General features: G+C 37.3%; 3 protein-coding genes and 1 non-coding gene across 5 annotated transcripts; 2 read left to right on the forward strand and 2 right to left on the reverse strand.

Moving 5' to 3' along the window:
• Window positions 1-54: 54 nt before the first annotated feature.
• On the reverse strand, window positions 55-4784 carry LOC111792330 (nicotinamidase 1). 2 transcript variants are annotated; one of them, XM_087123253.1, is made up of 5 exons: window positions 4424-4784; window positions 2437-2620; window positions 1204-1370; window positions 614-682; window positions 55-332 (listed from the first exon to the last, which is right to left on the reverse strand). In XM_087123253.1, the coding sequence occupies exons 1-5, from the start codon at window positions 4562-4564 to the stop codon at window positions 255-257; spliced, it is 639 nt and encodes a 212-aa protein (XP_086979379.1). In that variant the 5' UTR covers window positions 4565-4784; the 3' UTR covers window positions 55-254. The 2 variants fall into 2 exon arrangements, with proteins under 2 accessions (XP_086979379.1, XP_086979378.1); XM_087123252.1 differs by having other exon boundaries at window positions 614-799; window positions 4424-4775.
• TRNAG-GCC (transfer RNA glycine (anticodon GCC)) lies at window positions 1456-1526 on the reverse strand. The gene has a single exon. It is a non-coding gene; the product is annotated as a tRNA-Gly (tRNA).
• Window positions 4785-6865: 2081 nt separating the features above from the next.
• LOC111793968 (KH domain-containing protein HEN4) lies at window positions 6866-12890 on the forward strand. The gene is made up of 7 exons (XM_023676061.2): window positions 6866-7732; window positions 9791-10234; window positions 10353-10628; window positions 11101-11397; window positions 11493-11581; window positions 12161-12272; window positions 12607-12890. The coding sequence occupies exons 1-7, from the start codon at window positions 7088-7090 to the stop codon at window positions 12742-12744; spliced, it is 2001 nt and encodes a 666-aa protein (XP_023531829.1). The 5' UTR covers window positions 6866-7087; the 3' UTR covers window positions 12745-12890.
• A 932-nt stretch (window positions 12891-13822) lies between these two features.
• Window positions 13823-19375, forward strand: LOC111794051 (GATA transcription factor 24). Its single transcript, XM_023676166.2, has 7 exons — window positions 13823-14641; window positions 15105-15188; window positions 15291-15424; window positions 16747-16866; window positions 17065-17170; window positions 17736-17807; window positions 18882-19375. The coding sequence occupies exons 1-7, from the start codon at window positions 14309-14311 to the stop codon at window positions 18951-18953; spliced, it is 921 nt and encodes a 306-aa protein (XP_023531934.2). The 5' UTR covers window positions 13823-14308; the 3' UTR covers window positions 18954-19375.
• The last annotated feature ends 1793 nt before the right edge of the window (window positions 19376-21168 follow it).

Consider the following 21168-nt stretch of genomic DNA (forward strand, 5'->3'; position numbering starts at 1 on the left):
TTATTCATAAATAATATGGTTAAATTCCGAGAGAGAGAGAAAAAAAAAAGAACATGAGGTAACAACACAATTTATTTTAGAATTTACATGACAGTTACCAAGAACATTACTATCTCTTCCTTTAGTTCGATTAATTTAAAGTATTCATCACGAGTTTAAAAACTCTCCATTTGGTAAGATCGTCTTCCCATTTATTTATTCGATTTGAAGATTAACTACTTAAGTAAGGTGGGTACGTTGGCTTATTTGGTGGTTTACATTAGTGATATTTTGTTGGCTATAACAGCACCTCTTTCCTTTGCCATGTACAAGCCGACATGGTGCATGAACTCCTGCCATACCGTTCATAACTTAAAGTGTTAAAAGTATGTTAAACTATAACCAAACAGTGCACTTAAATAATTAGAAGTATTTCATGACTCAAATGCGAGCGTTCTACAGATGATTGATATAAAACATAATCTTTTCAAATATCTTACTCCACGTAAAATATATATTCTCTCATTTTTTTTTTCTCGAAATTTTTTTTTCTTATTATTATATAATTTCGATTATTTTCTTTAATTAGTCAATTAGGAAGAAAAAGAGAGAAAAAGAACGAAAAATGTATTACCTGAGGATGAGGAAGAGCTCCTTTGGTGTTTGTAGCAACATGGAGAGGAACATCAAAGGTAGCACAGGCCTGAGAGTACAGAACGACGTCGTTTAACGGACTGAGGAGCCCTAGATTTTTGGCGGACATAGTGGAGCACACGAAATCCAATACGCAAATGTCCGTACAAATTCCGACCACGAAAAGCTTAATCCACAGAAAAGAAAAGGTTTGAGTTCCAAATCAACAGCTGTTGCTGGATCATATCGTGTTTATTGAAAAGAAATGAAAAGTGGAAGAAGATTCATACAGATTCGATTTGGTTGTGTTTGATCCAATCCACAAAGACGTTGAAAAGAAATGAAAAGTGGAAGAAGATTCATACCGATTCGATTTTGATTGTGTTTGATCCAAAGCACAAAGACATTGAAAAGAAATGAAAAGTGGAAGAAGATTCATACGGATTTGATTTGATCGTGTTTGATCCAATCCACAAAGACATTGAAAAGAAATGAAAAGTGGAAGAAGATTCATACCGATTCGATTTGATTGTGTTCGATCCAAAGCACAAAGACATTGAAAAGAAGTGAAAAGTGGAAGAAGATTCATACCGATTTGATTTGATTGTGTTTGATCCAATCCACAAAGACGTTGGAGCCGTCAGGCTGGAAGGAGCCAATGTAGCCGTCGAAGCAGTCCTTTCGCCTGATCGTCACGTTCGGTTCCTTCTCCACCCATCGCAGTGTTGCAATGAAAATCCACTCAGTCCACGGTTTTTCTATCAAGTCCTTACCCCCAAAACATCAATGATAAAAGGAGGGAAGCTTTTCAAAAAGAAATTACAAAACAAAAAAATCATCATATGCACCAGCCGGGAATCGAACCCGGGTCTGTACCGTGGCAGGGTACTATTCTACCACTAGACCACTGGTGCTTCTTGTTTTAACCAATTACAATTATTCTAATTTTTATAATTTAACAATATATAACGAAAAAATGCAAAATTTGTTTATATGATTCTTCCACCTAAAAGATCGATTGGATTGAAAATGGTTCATACTTCCTTAATTTTTAATTTTCAAACTCTCAGCTTAGTCTAACTAATGATTTAGTTAAGTGTCGAGCTTAGTCTAACTAATGATTTAGTTAAGTGTCGAGCTTAGTCTAACTAATGATTTAGTTAAATGGTGATACGTTTTAATTATATGAATTTGGCTAATTGTGTTAGTTTAGAACTTGAGCGTAATTTCATTAGTTAAAATATATATTATTGTTAGATGAACACGATTCTCCACTTAATCGAGACTCGACTCGTTTGGAGTCTTAGTCATTTTTTACCGCCTTCGAGAAGGCTTGACTCCTTTTCTTTTGAAGTCTTTTGTTCGATATTTGAGGATTTACCAATCTATTGGCACGACTAAGTTTAGGGCATGACTCTGATACCATATTAGACGAATACGACTCTCCACAATAGTACGATATTGTCCACTTTGAGCATAAGCTCTCATGATTTTGCTTTGAGCTTCTCCAAAAGACCTCGTACCAATGGACCTCGTACCAATGGGGAGAGTGTATTCTTTTATTATAAACCCATGACCATTCCCTAAATTAACCGATGTAGGACACTTTCATCTAACAATTATTACTTAAAAAGTCGTCATAGGTTCTAATGTCCCATTCCCATATTTTCGACTATAAACATACACTAGATTTGCTAAAACCATGGGTTTCTTCAAATCATTCCGATATTCACCTAAAATTTTCTGATCATTTACTTGTTTTTGATGCAATCTGTTTGGTTTGATCTAAGGGAAAAACAGAGAGAGAGAGAGAGAGAGACATGCCTGGAACCAAGTTGGATTCATCAGAACCAGCAATACAGTGAGGAGGATATGGTTCCTCAGGCTTGTTTGGTTGGTGAGAGTCAAGAAATGCCATTACAGGCCATTTCTTCTCACAGAAAATCCTTGCAATCCTTGCTGATTCCTCTACCATTTCAGATATCTGCCTGTTCGGTTCTCTTGGTGCCTGCCAACAAAAACATCCCATAAACTCCAACGTTCTAATTTACATTCTTCCCTTTGTTAGGATCTGTAACTACCCAAGTCCAACGCTGGCAGATATCGTCCTCTTTAGGTTTTCCCTTTCGGGCTTCCCCTCAAAGCTTTAAAACACGTATGCTAGGGAGAGGTTTTCACACCCTTATAAAAGATGTTTCGTTCTCCTCCCCAACCGATGTGGGATCACACAGGATCGCACACCAATACACACTCGATTTAGATGAACACAAGAACAATAGAGAGAAAATGCAATGAGAAATATTTGCTAGAGGTTTATGTTGATGACTTCAAGGATGTACAAAAAGAGAAAATATAAAGAATATAGAAAATACATTTTCAAAGCATTGGCCTAATTAAGTACGTATATGGTTGACTTTACTATATATAATTTTACCAGATATTGTCATCATCTACTTTAAATAACTATCTACCATTTAGTTTACATGTCATACAAAGAATATAGAAAGTACATCTTTACAGCACGCCTAATGGGTTACATATATGGTTCGGTTTACTATATATAGTTTTACCAGATATAGACACAATGTACAGTATATAACTATCTACCATTTACTTTATATGTCATTTACCATATATATATAGTTTTGCCAGATATAGACATAATGTAACGTATATAACTATCTACCATTTACTTTACATGTCATTTACCATATATATATATAGTTTTGCCAGATATAGACACAATGTAACGTATATAACTATCTACCATTTACTTTATACATCATTTACCATATATATAGTTTTAGTATGTATAACCGACGCTATAAATAAGCAGCAGACTCCATAACCTAATACTCTTATCCCACCAATTTTATGGCCTTTTACAAAAAAAGAAACACGGAACATTAATTAGAAGAGAAAAACATCAATTTTATTTCTACTTAAAGGTGAAGGTGAGATTCAAACCATTAACATTTCCATCAAAGGTAGGTCTATGCCCTAACAAGTAGAACTTCGCTCAAGTTGCTAATATGGATTCTCAGTAGAATCTAAAAGTAAAACTATATTTGCTTTAGTCCAAATTGAATGAATCTTTTGGTTAGAACTTGAGAAGTAAGACTATGGAAATTTTAGTCCAACTAAAGTGAATAAGAATATGGAGAGTGAGACCTGTTATTAGACCGAACATGAAAATGGGATGGCGTTCAAACTCCCAAAATGCAGTCTAGACAACGGGTCCTCCCCTTTTTGACTGGACTGACTCTTAGGGTCAACCTCTTCTAGAGCATGCTATATAGCTAACTCTCAGCGATTCGTTTCTCTACTAAGAATCCCTTTCCAACCAGCCTGCTCGATCGGTTTTGTAAGATCGACTAATTCAAATGGGTGAATCTAGTCCGAAGTTGTCAGAATTCTTATAAAGGGGTCTTGGTTGGCACCCATGTATCGACCAGGCAAAAGTATAGCATCAAAATATGTAAAGGTGGGAAGTTTAATAAAGTTCAATGATTAAGTTTGTTCATCAACTAATAGATCAAATGTTCGAATCTTCTACCGGGTAGAAAAAACCCATAAACTAGCCATTTAAGACGCAGAAGAATGATAACATCAAACAGATTTTATTCCAAAGAAGCAACAAATTAACGAAAACTTGCCAAATTCTTCGGTAAATCTACAGAAGCATAACATCAAACAGATTGTGTGCAATAACAACAAGAAAGAAAACAGCCAAATTTTCAGGAAAAACCGCAGAGGCATTTCATCAAACAGATAGTGTGCAATATAACAAACCCAAGTGCAAAACTCTTACCAAATTTCCAGCGCCAACAGTGCAGAAGCCATTGATGATATCAACAAGAACAAGGCCATTAACAGTATCTTCAGCCAAAACCACAGATTCCTGCTCCAGCGGAATCTCGTTCTTGAGAAGATCAATGACGCTGGAAACCATTTTTGGGAAATCAGAGAAAAGATGAAGCGGCAGCCGAAGATAAGAGAGATCAGAGTAGAATTATTCCCAAAAGGAGTTGATATTAAGGATATTGGATCAGTTCAAGTTAGTCAAAGGAAAAACGTCATGATCTTTGAAATCTTTTGTTGTCTTAATCAGTGGATTTCAACGTACCGTAATAGAGGAAATTTCTTCACCGACAGCGACGAGGCTACAATCAGACGAACATCTTCAATTTTGCATTCATCTGCCCAAAATAAAATTATGATTTTAAATAATAAATAAATAATAACATCTAATCATTAGTTTCAAAAAAATATATATATATTCAATTTAATTTAGAGTTTAAGATAATCTAATAATTAGTTTGAGATAAAACTATTAATATTTTTTACTTTTTAAAACGTTTCAAAAATACAAATAAATTTCAAAAATATTGTTGAATATCTTTAAACTTTTTTAAAAATTTAAAAATATATTTAATCTTTTTTAGAAAAGTTCAAATAAACTAGTTATGCATCTCAAAAATACTCGTGAATTTTGAAAATAATATTAAACTTTGGGAGCAAGGTAACAGGTAAGTGAAGATCTCCACTATTTTTATCGGACATAAATCCGTCAATTATAAAGGAATTTTAAAACTTTGTAGCATGATGCACCAGTCGATATTAAGTCAAGATGACCGAAGCTCTCAACAACCATAAGAAGAAGAAGTTATATGATCGCATGATGCACCAGCCGAGAATCGAACCCGGGTCTGTACCGTGGCAGGGTACTATTCTACCACTAGACCACTGGTGCTTCTAAAAGCCAGTCGAAGCAGTCCATGACTTTTATATTAAGTCCTTAAAAATGGGATGTCGAGAAGACCGAAGCTCCCAACTATAAGAAGAAGAAGTTATGATCACATGATGCACCAGCAGAGAATGGAACCCAAGTCGGTATCGTGGCAGGTACTATTCTACCATTGGTGCTTCTAAAAGCTAATATAGCTGTCTAAGCAATCCCTTTTATATTAAGTCGTTACTCCAAAAACATTAATGATAAAAAGGACCAAAATGAGATGTCGAGAAGACCGAAGCTCTCAACTAAAAGTTGATGCACCAGCCGGGAATCGAACCCGAGTCTGTATCGTGGCAAGGTACTATTCTAGTATAAGAAGAAGAAGTTTTGATTGCATGATGCACCAGCTGGGAATCAAACCCGGGTCTGTACCGTGGCAAGGTACTATTCTACCACTAGACCACTGGTGCTTTTAAAAACTAATAAAGCTGTCGAAGCAATCCACGACTTTTCTATTCTACTACTAGATCATAGGTGCTTCTTCAAGCCAATTAAGCCATCGAAGCAATGTTTTCGCCGGATTGTCGGGAGGACCAAAATGGGAAACGTTTCTTAAAAAAAAATTATGATTTGCTCGGATGGGACGATCATATCATAAAAAGTCGCATAATGCACCAACTGCGAAATACACCAATTTGTCCACTATTCGTAACTAAAATCATTTCTTTCACTTCTGAAGCCCAAATAATTTGATTCGGAGTAAGGACACTAAGATTTAAGGTCATTTCTTCACTTTGCTCTCCATTTCTAAGTTCGTAGCCTTCGCAGTAGCTTCATCGATGTTACCTACCAAATAAAATGCTTGTTCGGGAAGACCATCTAATTCTCCGGAAAGGATTAATTTAAACCCTCTAATTGTTTTTGCTAGCCCAACGTATTTCCCCGGGGAACCCGTAAATACTTCTGCTACGAAAAAAGGTTGTGATAAGAAACGCTCAATTTTTCGTGCTCGTGCTACGGTTAAGCGATCCTCTTCGGATAATTCATCCAACCCAAGGATAGCTATAATGTCCTGCAGTTCTTTGTAACGTTGTAAGGTTTGTTTTAACTCTTTGCGCAGTTTCATAATGTTCTTCACCAACGATCCGAGGTTGTAGCATAGTTGACGTTGAATCTAAAGGATCAAACTTGGGCCGAGGAAGTTATATTTTAAATTTTTTTTATATTTTATAGAGGAAGTTAAATTTTTTTTAATGTTTTTTAATTAAAAAAAAGAAAGTTAAAAGTGAATAAAATTTGAACTAAATTTAAATATTAAAAAATTGAAGGAAAATTAAACATTTACAATTTAAGTATTATTTATTTATTATTACTATTATTATTGAAGTAACATTTTATTATTATTTTGATTAAATATTGGAAATTTCCATGATTAGGTCAAAACTTTATCCACTTTGTTGGGGGGAAAAAAATAGAACATCCAAAGGAAGCAGAATCCAGTGTAACGCGCGCAGCTTAGCTGCCCTGCGCCTTCGAGTCTTCTCTTTCGCGCATTCTTCTGCTTCAATCCATCCAAAAACCCTAATTTTCCTTCACTCTCTGTAACAGTCGCAGCAAACGCCCAAAAGTCTGTTCAATTTTCAGTTAAGAATCTTCCATTGCTCCACATTTATTTCTAATAATTGTGGTCAGTTTCTAGCCAGAGATTCCGTTGGTTTGGAATAAGGATTGGATATAGAGATGGGAAGTAATTTTCCCTCTCTTCCAGTGAAGCGAACTGTAGCATACACGGCGCCGGTCACTGGAATGGGCGACTCATACATAGGTTTGGCGAATGGTTCATCTAAGTCCAAGAGGTTCAAGCAACCTCCGCCGCTTATCATTCCTCCGGGTCATGTCGCGTTTCGAATGCTCTGTCACGCTTCGAGAATCGGTGGGGTTATTGGGAAGTCTGGGCTTGTGATAAAGCAACTTCAGCAGTCTACTGGAGCGAAGATTCGCGTTGAGGAAGCTCCGAAAGAATCGCCGGACCGGATTGTTACTGTGATTGGGCCACCAGCGCTTACCTCCAGGGTGTTGCTGGATCAAAACCCTAGCGAGAATGGGGTCAGTGTGATTGAAGTCGAGGCGTCGAAGGCCCAAGACGCGCTTCTGAAGGTGTTCGAGAGGATTTTGGAGGTTGCGGCCGAGAGCGAGGGCGTTGGAATTGGGGCTGAAGTTGGAGTTGTATCTTGTAGATTGTTGGCGGAGGTGGCTCAGGTTGGGTCAGTTATAGGCAAGGGGGGGAAGGTTGTGGAGAAGATAAGGAAGGAGAGTGGCTGTAAGATTCGGGTCTTGACAGATAAGTTGCCGGCATGTGCAGGACCTTCAGACGAGATGATTGAGGTAAAGAAAAAGACTCCCTTTTCTTTTAGTTTGAGTTTTTATATTGTTGAATTCAAACTTATAGTTTTAGCATGGGATTTGGAATAACACTTCAGCTTACTGGTGCATTATACTTAGCTTCGTTCGATTTGTTCTTTGATTTGATGGAAGCGTAGTGAAGAATGGAGGGAGGTGAGCAATTGCCCTCCTTTCAGTACATCTTAGGCTAAGAAATTATGTTAAACAAAGTAAAAAGAGTTGAAGTCTTCTCTCCAATTTGCTCTCTAAATTTCAAAGCTGAATCATGATAGATGTAATAAAGCTAGGAAGTAAAATTTTGCCCCTCTCTGCGAAATTTTTGACTCTGCTTATAGATTACATATGTAGTTTGTCTGTGATTGTGAGGCACCAAGGCAGTGGTACCTAGTACCTATATTGTTCTGCTCTTCTTCGAAGGTAGGGGTTAAATGATTTTCATATCAGGTCTTGTTTGAAGAAAAAAATTAGTGAAATATACCTAGTACCTTTAGTGAAATATCAAGGCAATGTACCTAGTACCTTTAGTGAAATATGGGAGTTTTTAGAGGGGTTTTTAGAGGGGTTGAAGCGGTCTACGGAAAGTTCATTGCTTCTCCTTAGTCACATTTTGTAGGATATTCTTTTTTTTTTTTTTTTTTAATCTCTCAGTAATTGGAGCCGTTGTAGCCTCTTTTTTTTTCTGTCTTTCTTTTTTGTTTGTTCGTAATTCGTTAGCTGTATGGGCTCAATTGAGCTTTTTCTCCGTCACTCTCCATATTGCCTATTCCTTCATTTTTCCTTTTCAAATGAAAGCTTGGTATTTGATTAAAGAATAGCGATGTCGATGAGGATGTGGATGATGGATGTTGATCTTGACGAATGAAAAAAAGTAACAATATAAAGGACTAAGTAACAATATAAAGGACTGATAATAATTTTTTTTTTTCTCCCAATCTCGTTCCCTTATATTGTTAGTTCTTGAATATACTTGATTTGAATTTAGATTGTGGCCGATCCATTTCTTTAGCTTGTGTTAAATGCTTATTTGATACACATGCATTTTACATTTTTAATACACAATGGAAAATAAGCTGTATGTGTGCCGCCTATCAAGGGGAAAATTATTGACCGAGCTTCTGGAGTTTGTCATTATTTCTTTTAGTCAATCAATGCGATTATAGTGGTATTTGCTAATTGTCTTCTATGGTGGAAAGTGTTTCTTTTTTCTTTTTATTTTCCTAAAGAACTATTTTTTATTAATAATTTCTCCTGTAGCCTTGGAACCTGATTAGTGAGAAGAACTAAAGTAGATAGGCTAGGATGCAGGTTGGGTCCTGATTCCTTTAAGACCAACAGAAATTTTTTAGTTTCCCTATCTTTTTTGTTGGTTGACATAATTTTTATATTGTATGCTAGTTGCCTGCCCTTTACAGTGGAATATTCCAGTTTGTTTTATTTGTTTTGTTGTGTGTGTGTACATCGGACCTGGATCGTGAGGAGAACTAAATAAGGTAGATTGACACGATTATGTTTCATCAAATATGTTCTTTTGCAAAAACTAAAATTGTTTCCTACCATGAATTGACCGAGTGGGCATTGAAATTGTTGACAAGAATAATTGGGTTTAAGCAAATGATTTCAAACTATAGTGATTACGTACCTCAAATTTAAAATTATAAGAGTTTTCTTGAACATGAAATTAGTTGAGGTGTGTTGAAATGGACTTATGGGGTATACAAATGGTGACTTATGAAGGTCTAGTATTTCTTTGACTTTCATCAAATTTGTTTCTTTGTCTATAGGTTTTTTATATGTGCAATTTTATTTCAGAAAGTGAGTCTTGTGTTATTGCAATTCTGAAATGCGTGAGAGACTTCCCACAAGTCTTAAAAGTGTCAACTTATATGTCGACTTTCTTAATCTCTTCGTTATTGTTGAATGTATATTTTTAGTTGGGAAATTACCTAGAACATGTAGGAGAGGTTGATATCTGCCGAACTCTTTGGTTAATGTTAGCCAGGCATGTTTCTGCCGTTATGAATATACTATCGTTTCTGACAGATAGAAGGGGATGTTTTGGCTATCAAGAAAGCACTTCTTGCTGTATCTCGCTGTCTTCAAGACTGTCCTCCAAGTGAGAAGATGAGGATGGTTGCAAGCAGACCTGCTGAAGCAGTCATCCACGAGACTTTACCCGATCTACATTTGGATCATATTTTGCAAAGGAATTCAATACTGCCCATCTTGCCAAGCAATTCAAGCATTTTTGCGTCAGGAATCCATTCATTTTCTACAGATTCTGATGTGCTGTCTCCAGTAGACACGGAAGTTACACAGCAGGATGTTGTTTTTAAGATTCTTTGTGCTAATGATAGGATTGGGGGTGTCATTGGCAAGGGTGGTACAATTATTAGAGCACTTCAGAATGAATCTGGTGCTACTGTAAGTGTTGGACCATCGGTGGCTGGTTGTGATGAGAGACTGATAAGTATTACTGCATCTGAGGTGTGACATCTATTTGAAGTCTTTTACCCATCTGATTTTCTTTCTGTACCTGCAATCCCTTGTGTACTAGTATATACTAACATCAAGCTTTTATTTCTTTTTGTTTCATCTTGGGCAGAACATTGAATCGCGATACTCGCCGGCACAAAAGGCTGTTGTTCTTGTTTTCTCGAGATATGTAGATGTGGCAATTGAGAAGGGACAAGACATGAGCTCAAATAAGGGAGCGTCTATCGTGGCACGGCTTGTTGTTCCATCAAATCAAGTTGGTTGTGTGTTGGGAAAAGGAGGTGTTATAATCTCCGAAATCAGGAAGGTTACAGGTACAAACATAAGAATAATATCGAGTGATCATGTCCCAAAGTGTGCTGCAGAAAGTGATGAAATAGTTCAGGTGGGAATGAAATTCATTTTGTTTGCTGGTGAATGATTTATTCCTTTACCATCCTTATAGCATTATGTTTGACTGAGTGGAATATTGTCGAGTATGTTATTGTGATAGAAAGTAGAGAAATATATTGATAATGAAGAAGAATATAAATGGGCAATTTGAGGTGCTTGGAACCTTCCCACTCATGATATTAATGGGTAATTTGAGGTGCTTTGAGCACTGAGCATGATGGGCATGGCGTGCACAAATGTAGTTAGCCGATGGGCATGAATCCAGTGTGTGCATTGGAGATACGTGCATGTTATTCCTTCTTCTAAAGCACAAAATTTTGTTAATCTGTTCTGATATATTTTCTTTTCAACTATTCATTTACATGCATAAACAATGGATCAAAAGAAGTGATGCTAAGTTTTGCTGTGAAAAATGATTTTGTGCTCCTTTAATTTCTAGTTATTTCATATTTTTCTTTTGACAGATTTCAGGCGAGTTTTCAAATGTTCAAGACGCCTTGTACAACGTTACAGGTCGACTACGGGATAACCTTTTTTCTAATGTCCTAAGTAATTCTGGAGCAAGGAATGGTGCTGGTTCATATATATATCCTGAGACCAGCCCTTATGGAAGACTAAGGGATCCTGCACCTCTAGCACGAACGACTCCAGTCGGCGCTTCTCATAGTAGTTTTATACAACATACAACTCAAAGTACAGATGACTTGGGTCTTTCTCACAGTTTAGACAGTTCATCATCACCTGGGTTATGGGCATCACAGGTAGATTTTCTTTACCACATCCCCCTCCAACGAAAAAACAAAGGTTTTACCTTTGCCAATTCCAATTATCTAGTTTTCTTTGTACGTGATTGCAGTCTTTATCTGGGATAAGTTCTAGGACCATATCAGATGCTGGCAGGGGTTTGCCACCACCATCCCATAGGGGCGGAGTACATCTTGGCAGGTTGGTAACACATACATTCTTGTCTATGAGACAGCTTGAAATTTGATAATTTGTTAACTTGACTGATCTTGTTGATACGTGTTATCTTGTTGCCTTCGACTTTCCGCGAACATAGGAGCTGACAGACTAGAACAATCAAATCCTATTTTAATGCTGGCCGTACTTCCTCGGCTTCAGTCAAATTTGTGATGTAATTGGCATAGGATTAGCATCTATTTATTTACCTCGTTCAAGAATGGAGATAGTGAGCTCCTATCGTAATGAAAAGTCTGGTGCTATAAACGCATAAGTAGGTAAAGAGTACATGTGTTAAGCTACCAAAGAAGTAATAACCCTAAACCCTAATTGAGACCTTTATGCCCACGCCCCAATCGTCCCCCGGCGGAATATGTGCTTCTGATGTTGCATGCCAAAATTTCTAGCACCATTTGAATATAAGTACGTGCAATTAGAGTAGAAGTTTTGTAGCTGAAAATCTATTGGTTCCTACCTGCTGTATTAGGAAAATTGAGTTTAATATTGTATATCTGCTCATCATTTTAGAGAGTCTTCTAACTTTTGCCTTCATGATGTTGGCAGCGGGAGCAAAACTGCTTTAGTTACGAACACTACTGTAGAACTTATAGTTCCCGAAGATGTTATCAGCTTAGTGTATGGAGAGAATGGCACAAATTTGGCTCGTCTAAGACAGGTAAAATATATGCTTCTAATATTGGTTTCATACCATAATGGCGAACTTTGAAGTCCCACATCGATTAGAGAATGGAACGAGTGCCAGCGAGGACGCTGGACCCCGAATGAGGTGGATTGTGAGATCCCACATCGGTTGGGGAGGAGAATGAAACACTCCTTATAAGAGTGTGGAAACCTCTCCTTAGCAAATGCGTTTTAAAAACCTTGAGGGAAAGCCCAAAAAGAACAATATCTGCTAGCGGTGGGCTTGGCCCTTGATCACATTCACTTCCCTGCTGTCATTATGTAGAGCTAGTATGGTTGAATCTCTGGTTTTCTTCTGGTTTTATCAGATTTCTGGTGCGATGGTGACGGTGCACGAACCCGATCCCTTAACAAGCAATCGACTTATTGTCATATCTGGGACACCGGACGAAACCCAGGCTGCACAAAGCCTCCTCCACGCCTTCATCCTCACCGGATCCTCATGACAAGCTCGACTCCAAAATTTATAAATATCCTTTTTGAATCCCTCCCTGGAAATATTGTACACTAAAACCCAACTCAGGCCGATAAGTTCATTCCAATCTCATTAGTTCTTAGGAAAGGCTATTTGGCTCTAATGCCATTTCTTGCATCTCTTATAAATCTTTGTAAGCTGAGCTCAGCCCCTCCAAATCACAAAGGGATGACCCAGCTGAGACACTTCCCCACCACCCACCACCGCCCACCACCATCACAGCCACCACCGCCGCCACCACCACCACCACTCAAAAAAGAAAAAAGAAAAAAAAAAAAAACCCACTTGAAAATAACCCTTTAACAGTATTGTTGGATTTTGAAAATCCTAGAAAGTATAATGTTTTGTGATAAGCATTTTTTTGTTATTCTAGACTCGACGCGCTATAGTAAGGATTATTGTGAAGAGATTTCAAGACAATAAGCCAAAAATTATATGATTCAATAACATATTTAGTTTTTTTTTTTTTTTTTAATTTAAAAAATTCTAGTTTTTATCTTTAAATTTTGTTTGTTTAAAATTATTTTTAATGAATTGAAGACAATTGAATATTTTTGTACTCATCAATCTTTAATTATATTATTTATTTTCTCACAAGAAAAAAAAAAAAAAAAGCTGTTCTATGAGGAGTATAATTTTTATAATTTATATAGCTAATTTGTATTTAAATATAGTTTAATTATTTATGATAAAATAGAAAAAGAATAAAAGAACATACAAAATTCCTTTGATTTTGATTTTAAGTTAAAATATGCATTAAAAAATATTTAGTCTATTCATTTGAAAATAGTAAATAATTTGAATTGAAATATTTAGTTTATACATTTAAATTGATAACGAATTAAGAATTATATAATTATTAGTTTAAGAATATAAATTGATTTTTATCTTAAAAAAGAAATATTTTAATATTATTGAAGATGGCTTTTGTCTACTCGCCGGCGCTGGTTCGCCGCCGGCCGATTGCTTTTATCCCGTCGGAAGTTAATATGAAGTGGAGTGGCATCAACCGTAAAAACCCTCAACTTGAAGGTCCTTTTTCAGTTCATGTCATCTGATTCTCCATCCACATTCTTCCTCCAATTTGCTTATGAAAATTCTGATTCCCATTTGCCAATTCAATCTTTCATTTCCCTCTTCCTGCTCGTACTTCCGCCATTATTATTAATTTTTACCTTCACTGCATCTTCTTCTTCCGCCTTCCGATATTGCTTTGGATTTTCTAGGGTTTAACATTCGCTGTTCAATTTTTTGGGATTGAATTTTGAGCTTTACCCAATTTTCTTTTTCTTTTAGGCAGGGTTGAATTGTTACCCCCTTGTGTAGAGCTGTCCTGTTTGGAATTTGAAATTTAAGGCTTTGTGAGTTCTAAATTGTCTGTTTCTCGTCGAGATTTTTCTGCTGATCTTTTTGATCATTCGTCGTGTTTGGTTTATAGGATTTTTGGGCTTTTTTTTTTTTTTTTTTTGCTTGGGATTTTTTCGATTCTTGTTAAATTAGCGTGTTCTTGGCCTATCTATGTAATTCTACAAGAAATGCCGGACTCCAATTTCCAAGATGTGATGTACGGTTCCGGAGTCATGAACAACGTTGCCCAGGATTTGGATAACGTTCAGACTCAAGTTGGCGATGAAGACGACAACGTTACCGGCCGGGAAGAATCCATCGACAACCCGCAGATGCGCTTTGAAGACTCCGGGGGGATGAGCGGCTCGGTCTCAGCGATGAACCGAGTCCAGGATATTGTTCCTTCGGCGTATATTTCCAGCTCTGATTACAACCCTTTGATTGGAAACGGTGGTGCCGATCAGCTCACGCTGTCATTCAGAGGGGAGGTTTACGCTTTTGACTCTGTATCGCCGGACAAGGTTTGTTTTGAATTGGGTGTTCATGACCTTTGTAAATTGTCCATTACTTATGCAATTATTCTGCTACTTGCTGAAGATTTATACTATTTGAAGTTGAAATACTTGATCTAGCCAAGCCTAGTGCTACTTTATGGTATTCAATTCCAAGCTCGTTTTTGAGATTGAGATTCTTTTTGTAACTTACTCAAATTAGGGAGCGTTTATGTAAAATAAACCATTGTTGGGTTACAAGTTTTAGACTATATTAGTTTCCTAGTGGGACTTTTTGATGATGAATGGATTGTTGTTTCTTGTAAAAGATTATCGAAAAAGAAGAAATATGATGACGAATGAACAAGATTGTGCGAGTTGAATCGAAGGCGAGACTGGTTGCCGAATTAGATTTAGGAAGCATTTGGTTCGATGTTCAAATACATGAATACGAACTCGAGGGGTTTAAGTTTTTTGTGGTTAAATTTGACAGGTGCAAGCCGTACTTTTGCTTTTAGGTGGATATGAAGTTCCTTCTGGTATTCCTGCTGTTGGAAGTGTTCCTGTCAATCAACAGGTATCCATACAAACTATCATTTGAATGGTTTACCTTACAGATATTGGTTTAAATCATCTGGTGCTGTTGGTTTTCTAACTCACTTCTGCTGTAATCCTGCAGGGTGCTGATGGCTTTCCTGTCAGGTCGGCGCAACCGCAAAGAGCTGCTTCATTGAGTAGGTTTCGAGAGAAGAGGAAAGAAAGGTGTTTCGGGAAGAAAATCCGTTACAATGTGCGAAAAGAAGTTGCACTCAGGTATATGATAGATACCATTTTATGTATGTGTTAGAGGGTATGGTTCAAGTCAAGAGACCATAGAGAGCTCCCTCTCTATCTCCTCTCTATATTCCCTCTCTTTCAACTGTGTTACTAACTAATATGCTTGGGTTCGACACAAATACATCATCCCACACCGCACTCTCCCTTCCTGTTTACGAGCACGCACCTTAGTCGTTGGGGGTCTGTCGGTATATCAAGTAGAATTGAGTATTGAAAAATAGTAGGGATTAGTATAACACAGCTATTTCATGGTTACTTGGAAAGGAAATTACAATATTTGAGTAAGATAGAAGTTCATCGGAATAACTTATGATTTCTTTGATCTTGTGAAAAACAAATTTATATTTCTAATAACTTTTAGAAAAGGAAAGAGAGAAATTTATAACGGTAACCGTCCAAGCCCACTGCTAGCAGATATTGTCCTCTTTGGACTTTCCCTTTCGGACTTCTCCTTGATGTTTTTAAAATGCGTCTTCTAGGGAGAGGTTTCCACACCCTTATAAAGAATGCTTCGTTCTCTTCTCCAACCAATGTGGGATCTCACAATCCACCTCCTTTTAGGGCCTAGCGTCCTCGCTTAATGTTTTTAAAACGCGTCTTCTAGGGAGAGGTTTCCACACCCTTATAAAGAATGCTTCGTTCTCTTCTCCAACCGAAGTGAGATCTCACAATCCACCTCCTTTTAGGGCCTAGCGTCCTCGTTGACACTCGTTCCCTTCTCCAATTGATGTGGGACCTCCAAATTCACCTCCCTTTGGGGCCCAACATCCTTGCTGGCACACCGCCTCGTGTCCACCCCCTCTCGGGGCTCAGCCTCCTCGTTGGCACATCACCCAGTATCTGGCTCTAATACCATTTGTAACAGCCAAAACCTACCGGTAGCAGAAATTGTCCTCTTTGGGCTTTCCCTTTCAGGTTTTTCCTCAAGGTTTTTAAAACGAGTCTACTAAAGAGAGGTTTTCACACCCTTATAAAGAATGCTTCGTTCTCCTCTCCAATTGATGTGAGATTTGACAATAGCTGTTATGATGTATTGGAGAAAGCATATCTTAGTGTACTTTTAAAGATACATTTTCATTATTAAATCAATGCTGTTTCTGTTGTATGCAATTCAATGTGATATTCCTTCATCTCCTTTATCCAGAGCATATATACTAAATTACTTTGTTGCAATTCCCATCTTATCGTCTGTTGGGCTCAGCGTATGACAGTTAAGAGTTTAAGATCTAACCATGGAAGGAGAGAAAAGATGATTTTGTCCTTGAGACTTATTCTAACAACTCGTCTGGACTCAACAGAATGCAGCGGAAGAAGGGCCAGTTTATATCATCTAAAGCTAGTGCAGATGAAGTGGGCTCATCTTCAGTCTTGGCTCTAACTTTGGATTCTGGTCAAGATGATGGCTTGTTGGAAACTTCGTAAGTATTGTCGATTATCACGAGTCCCATTTTCTAACTTTCGATAACCCTGCTGGTAGTCTGAGGATCATCTTTGTGTCACCTTGCTAGTTTGTTTCCCATCCAACTGGAATGTCAAGAAGCTCAATTCTCATTCAGAATGGAAATTGTAAATCCTCTAATTTTTTTACGATATTGTCTTCCACGATTCTTATGCAGATGCACACATTGTGGAGTCAGTTCAAAATCTACCCCAATGATGCGTCGAGGACCAGCAGGCCCGAGGACTCTGTGCAACGCATGTGGGCTGAAGTGGGCCAATAAGGTTTGTTTATTAATCCAAATTTAAGAGTTCTTTAGGTGATATAACATCATCCACGAAGTGATTTGCAGTATCTTGGGGTGAAATCTGCATGATATGCATCTGTGTTCAACATTTCATTGTCAAATATGCTAGATTTATGGTTTTCATCTAGAAGGTGCTTTCATTTAGTTGATAAAGGTTTTGACTTCGAAGTTAGTTTAGCAGATGAGTCTTTGTTAATAGATTTTTATTGGTTAGGACGGAAAACTTGTTTGAACCAGAGCATTCGGGTACGGTGGATTGCGTTTTGTTGTAGCATTAAAATTTTCTGGGCGGTTCGCATATCCTTGCTGTGTTAGTTGTAAGATTTTCATACGCTCAGTTTGTTCTTGTCTATAGAGTTCCACCAAACCACCTTTCACCACGAAATGTCTATTTTTTCCCCGATTTTTTCGCATGAGCTTTCCAATTGTGTTTCTTAGAGTCATATTGGTTCTGTTCTTTGTAGCAAACTAAATGTTCCATGGCATGTCAATGGATGAGCTTTACTGCTCGAATTCTCATTAGTGAACTCTGAATGCAATAGGGAATTTTGAGGGATCTTTCCAAGGTTTCAACCGCTGGCATTCAGGAGCCCTCTGTGAAGGAGACTGAACAGGTACGCATTCAAATCAAGTTGAGAAAGAATCAATAATTAGATACGAACAGCTAATCTAAAGAATCATCAACGATCAAATAACTGTTTTTATTTCCTTCTCTTTTTCTTATCCTGTGAACTGCTTTAGAAGAAATCATCTCGATCCCCATTGAACACGAAACTTCTATACGAACAGTCTAGGGGTTAGGAACGTTGTTTTTGTTTGACTTGAAAACTTTATCCTCTAATCGTACATTTCCGTTTTTTCTTGTATCAAAGTGGAAATCGTGTTTGTTTGACGTGAAAATGTTAGCCTCTAATCGTAAACCTTCCATTTCTTCTTTTATCAGAGAGGAATGTCGTGTTTGTTTGACGTGAAAATGTTAGCCTCTAATCGTAAACTTTCCATTTTTCTTGTTTCAGAACGGAGTGTCATATTTGTTTGCCGTGAAAATGTTAGCCTCTGATCGTAAACTTTCCATTTTTCTTGTATCAGAGTGGAGTGTCATATCATATTTGTTTGACGTGAAAATGTTAGCCTCTGATCGTAAACTTTCCATTTTTCTTGTATCAGAGTGGAGTGTCATATCATATTTGTTTGCCGTGAAAATGTTAGCCTCTGATCGTAAACTTTCCATTTTTCTTGTATCAGAACGAATTGTCATATTTGTTTGACGTGAAAATGTTAGCCTCTGATCGTAAACTTTCCATTTTTCTTGTATCAGAACGGATTGTCATATTTGTTTGACGTGAAAATGTTAACCTGTGATTGTAAACTTTCCATTTTGTCTGTATTAGAGCGAAGTGTCATATTTGTTTGACGTGAAAATGTTAGCCTCTGATCTTAAGCATTCCATTTTTTCTTGTATCAGAGCGGAACGTCCTCTTTGTTTGACATAAAAATATTAGCCTCTGATTGTAAACTTTCCATTTTTTCTTGTACCAGAGCAGAACATCATGTTTGTTTGACGTGAAAATATTAGCCTCTAGTCGTAAACTTTTCCATTTTTTCTTGTATGAGAGCAGAACGTTGTGTTTGTTTGACATAAAAACGTTAGCCTCTGATCTTAAACTTTCCATTTTTTCTTGTATTAGAGCGACGGTGAAGCCAACGAGTCCGATGCTGCTATAAACGTGGATGCCCTCGCTTCTAATGGTGGTAAATAGGGAGATAAAGCAGAGAAGTTAGATGTACAAAAGTTGAAGAAGGAGCCACCATGTGAGTATTCCAACCAGTTGTGTGTGCAGTTTAGAGAGAGTTATAAGAAGAATTGCTTCCCCATTTGCAACCAATAGGTGTAAATATAGATGAGATCTAGAAGGTTGGTGCTCAAAATTCTTGCACTTTTCAATGGTGGGATCAAAGGCTCTGATAAGTTGATTACTAAGCTATCTTATTTATTCTCTACAATCTTCCATCCCTCTCTGTAAATGGGCGATTAAATGCTTCACATTCATCACACTCCTTTCATTTTTCTTTTTCTTCTTATTAGCTTACAAATAAATTAAATAATAGTGTAATTTCTGGCCTCCAACCAGGGGTATTTTACGTACTTTTGTATTTAAGGGTAAATCCGTAATTTCTTCTTCTTGCTTCTCATCCAAGTATAACATTTTTTTTTTTTTTTTTTTTTTTGTTGTTGTTGTTGTTGAGTTAATTACAGATGGAGAAACGAGTTCGGGATACAATTACAAAACAAAATACAAAAGTCTCAAAATACAATGACACAGGCTGACACTTTGGAACGACCTCCTTGTGACAATGCAACTCTTAAATGCTCCCCACCTTAATCGACAACTTGGGAGCACCTGAAAAAGAAGGGTAAAAGAGTGAGTATAAAAGTGTACTTAGTAAGCAACTTACGTATTAAAAGTGTACTTAGTAAGCAACTTACCTATAAACTCTTCTCGTATCCTTATTTTAGAAGGTACTAGAGGCTTTACCGTAGGTTCTAGAAAGTTTAGGCCTAATTCTACCGTTACTTGAGCTTCTAGAAAGATCTTGAAGTTCCAAAAGATTCTGTTTTGAACCTTATCCCCAGGGGTCGATATAGGTTTCCGAACCTTTATGTTCTTTGACTTTGGTAGCTTGCGCAGCCTATGTAGTGAAACATAGGTGTCCTAGGTTGAGACACTATCTCATAAAGTTTTGGTGGGATAGTATGGTGATTGCTAGCCTGCATGTCATCCATGGAAGGTTAGTTAGTGAAACCTTTTATCAGGACCATAAAATTACCCTAGTTTGGAGTGTGACTCACATTTTTCAGCCATCTATTCGTTGCCTTGATGCACTACCCTAACTGGCCTAGACCTAGCTCGACAGTACTAATACTAAAGTAGAAAGGTGGTGGAGATTCTGATGGCACCGTTAAACAGCTAACAGCCTTGAGAGCTACTAGTGGAAGTTATGATGACACCGTACATACTGCTAATGGCATGGAAAACTACCTTTGACATTCTTAGGTGTCATGGCAATCTACTAGGTTCTTAGGGGTGTTTAGGCAATATAAATCTCTTCTCTCGTTTCTAAGACGTTTAGGATCAACTCCTTGGAGCTAATCCATTCTCTGGGTGCATATAGGTCTAGATCTCTGATCGTTGCTCACGATCCTACACTGCTCAGTCTACTGGAAACATACTAACCTAGGTCAACTCGATACCACTTTAGTTCTGTAAAATAAATCTATAACACTCTAGCACTGAAGTCATAAACTAAACATTCATGCAAGCTATATAGGGAGATAACATCTATCAATATCAGGAGTACAAATCACAAAAGCTCATCCTTCATTCTATCACAGCGGAAAGCATTTAAAACACCATACAATGCAAATCTCGTCCTAAGGAGATTTCGATGATTTCTTACATTATAAATAGCTTACTCGTCCAAATTGCCCAACTTTTGTTCTAAACATGCAAATTCCCTTCCTAATTTAGTAGTAAACTTCAAAATCAGCATGCATCTCGAGATCTCATCTTAGGGGATTTTCGTAATTTTCCTTAGCATATATAGAATGCACACTCATCCAAAATTGCCATTCTCAAGTTCAAAATATGCATATTCTAACCACTTAGGTAAGAAATGCTCACATGATTGCACGTCCTAACAATCCCTACAAGTACTGCTTGGGAAAAGCCTGAACAACTTTTTTACATGTTAGGAACTCCAATTTCTGAAAAATTCACTGACAGGTCCTTATATATATGAAATTAAGGCCAATACCTAAATCAGAGTAGAAAACAGTCAAATAGAGATCGAACGAGATAAAATTAGACTCACCACGTGTGTTCACACGCTTCCATATGCTTGGAGGGCTTCCCACGTGCGAGTACATATGCGCGCCTAGGAAGAAGACACGTACTCCTTGCGCAACACGTGGCA

This window comes from Cucurbita pepo, chromosome 4, assembly GCF_057944985.1.
Source record: "Cucurbita pepo subsp. pepo isolate OVF chromosome 4, ASM5794498v1, whole genome shotgun sequence".
NCBI lineage: Eukaryota > Viridiplantae > Streptophyta > Magnoliopsida > Cucurbitales > Cucurbitaceae > Cucurbita > Cucurbita pepo.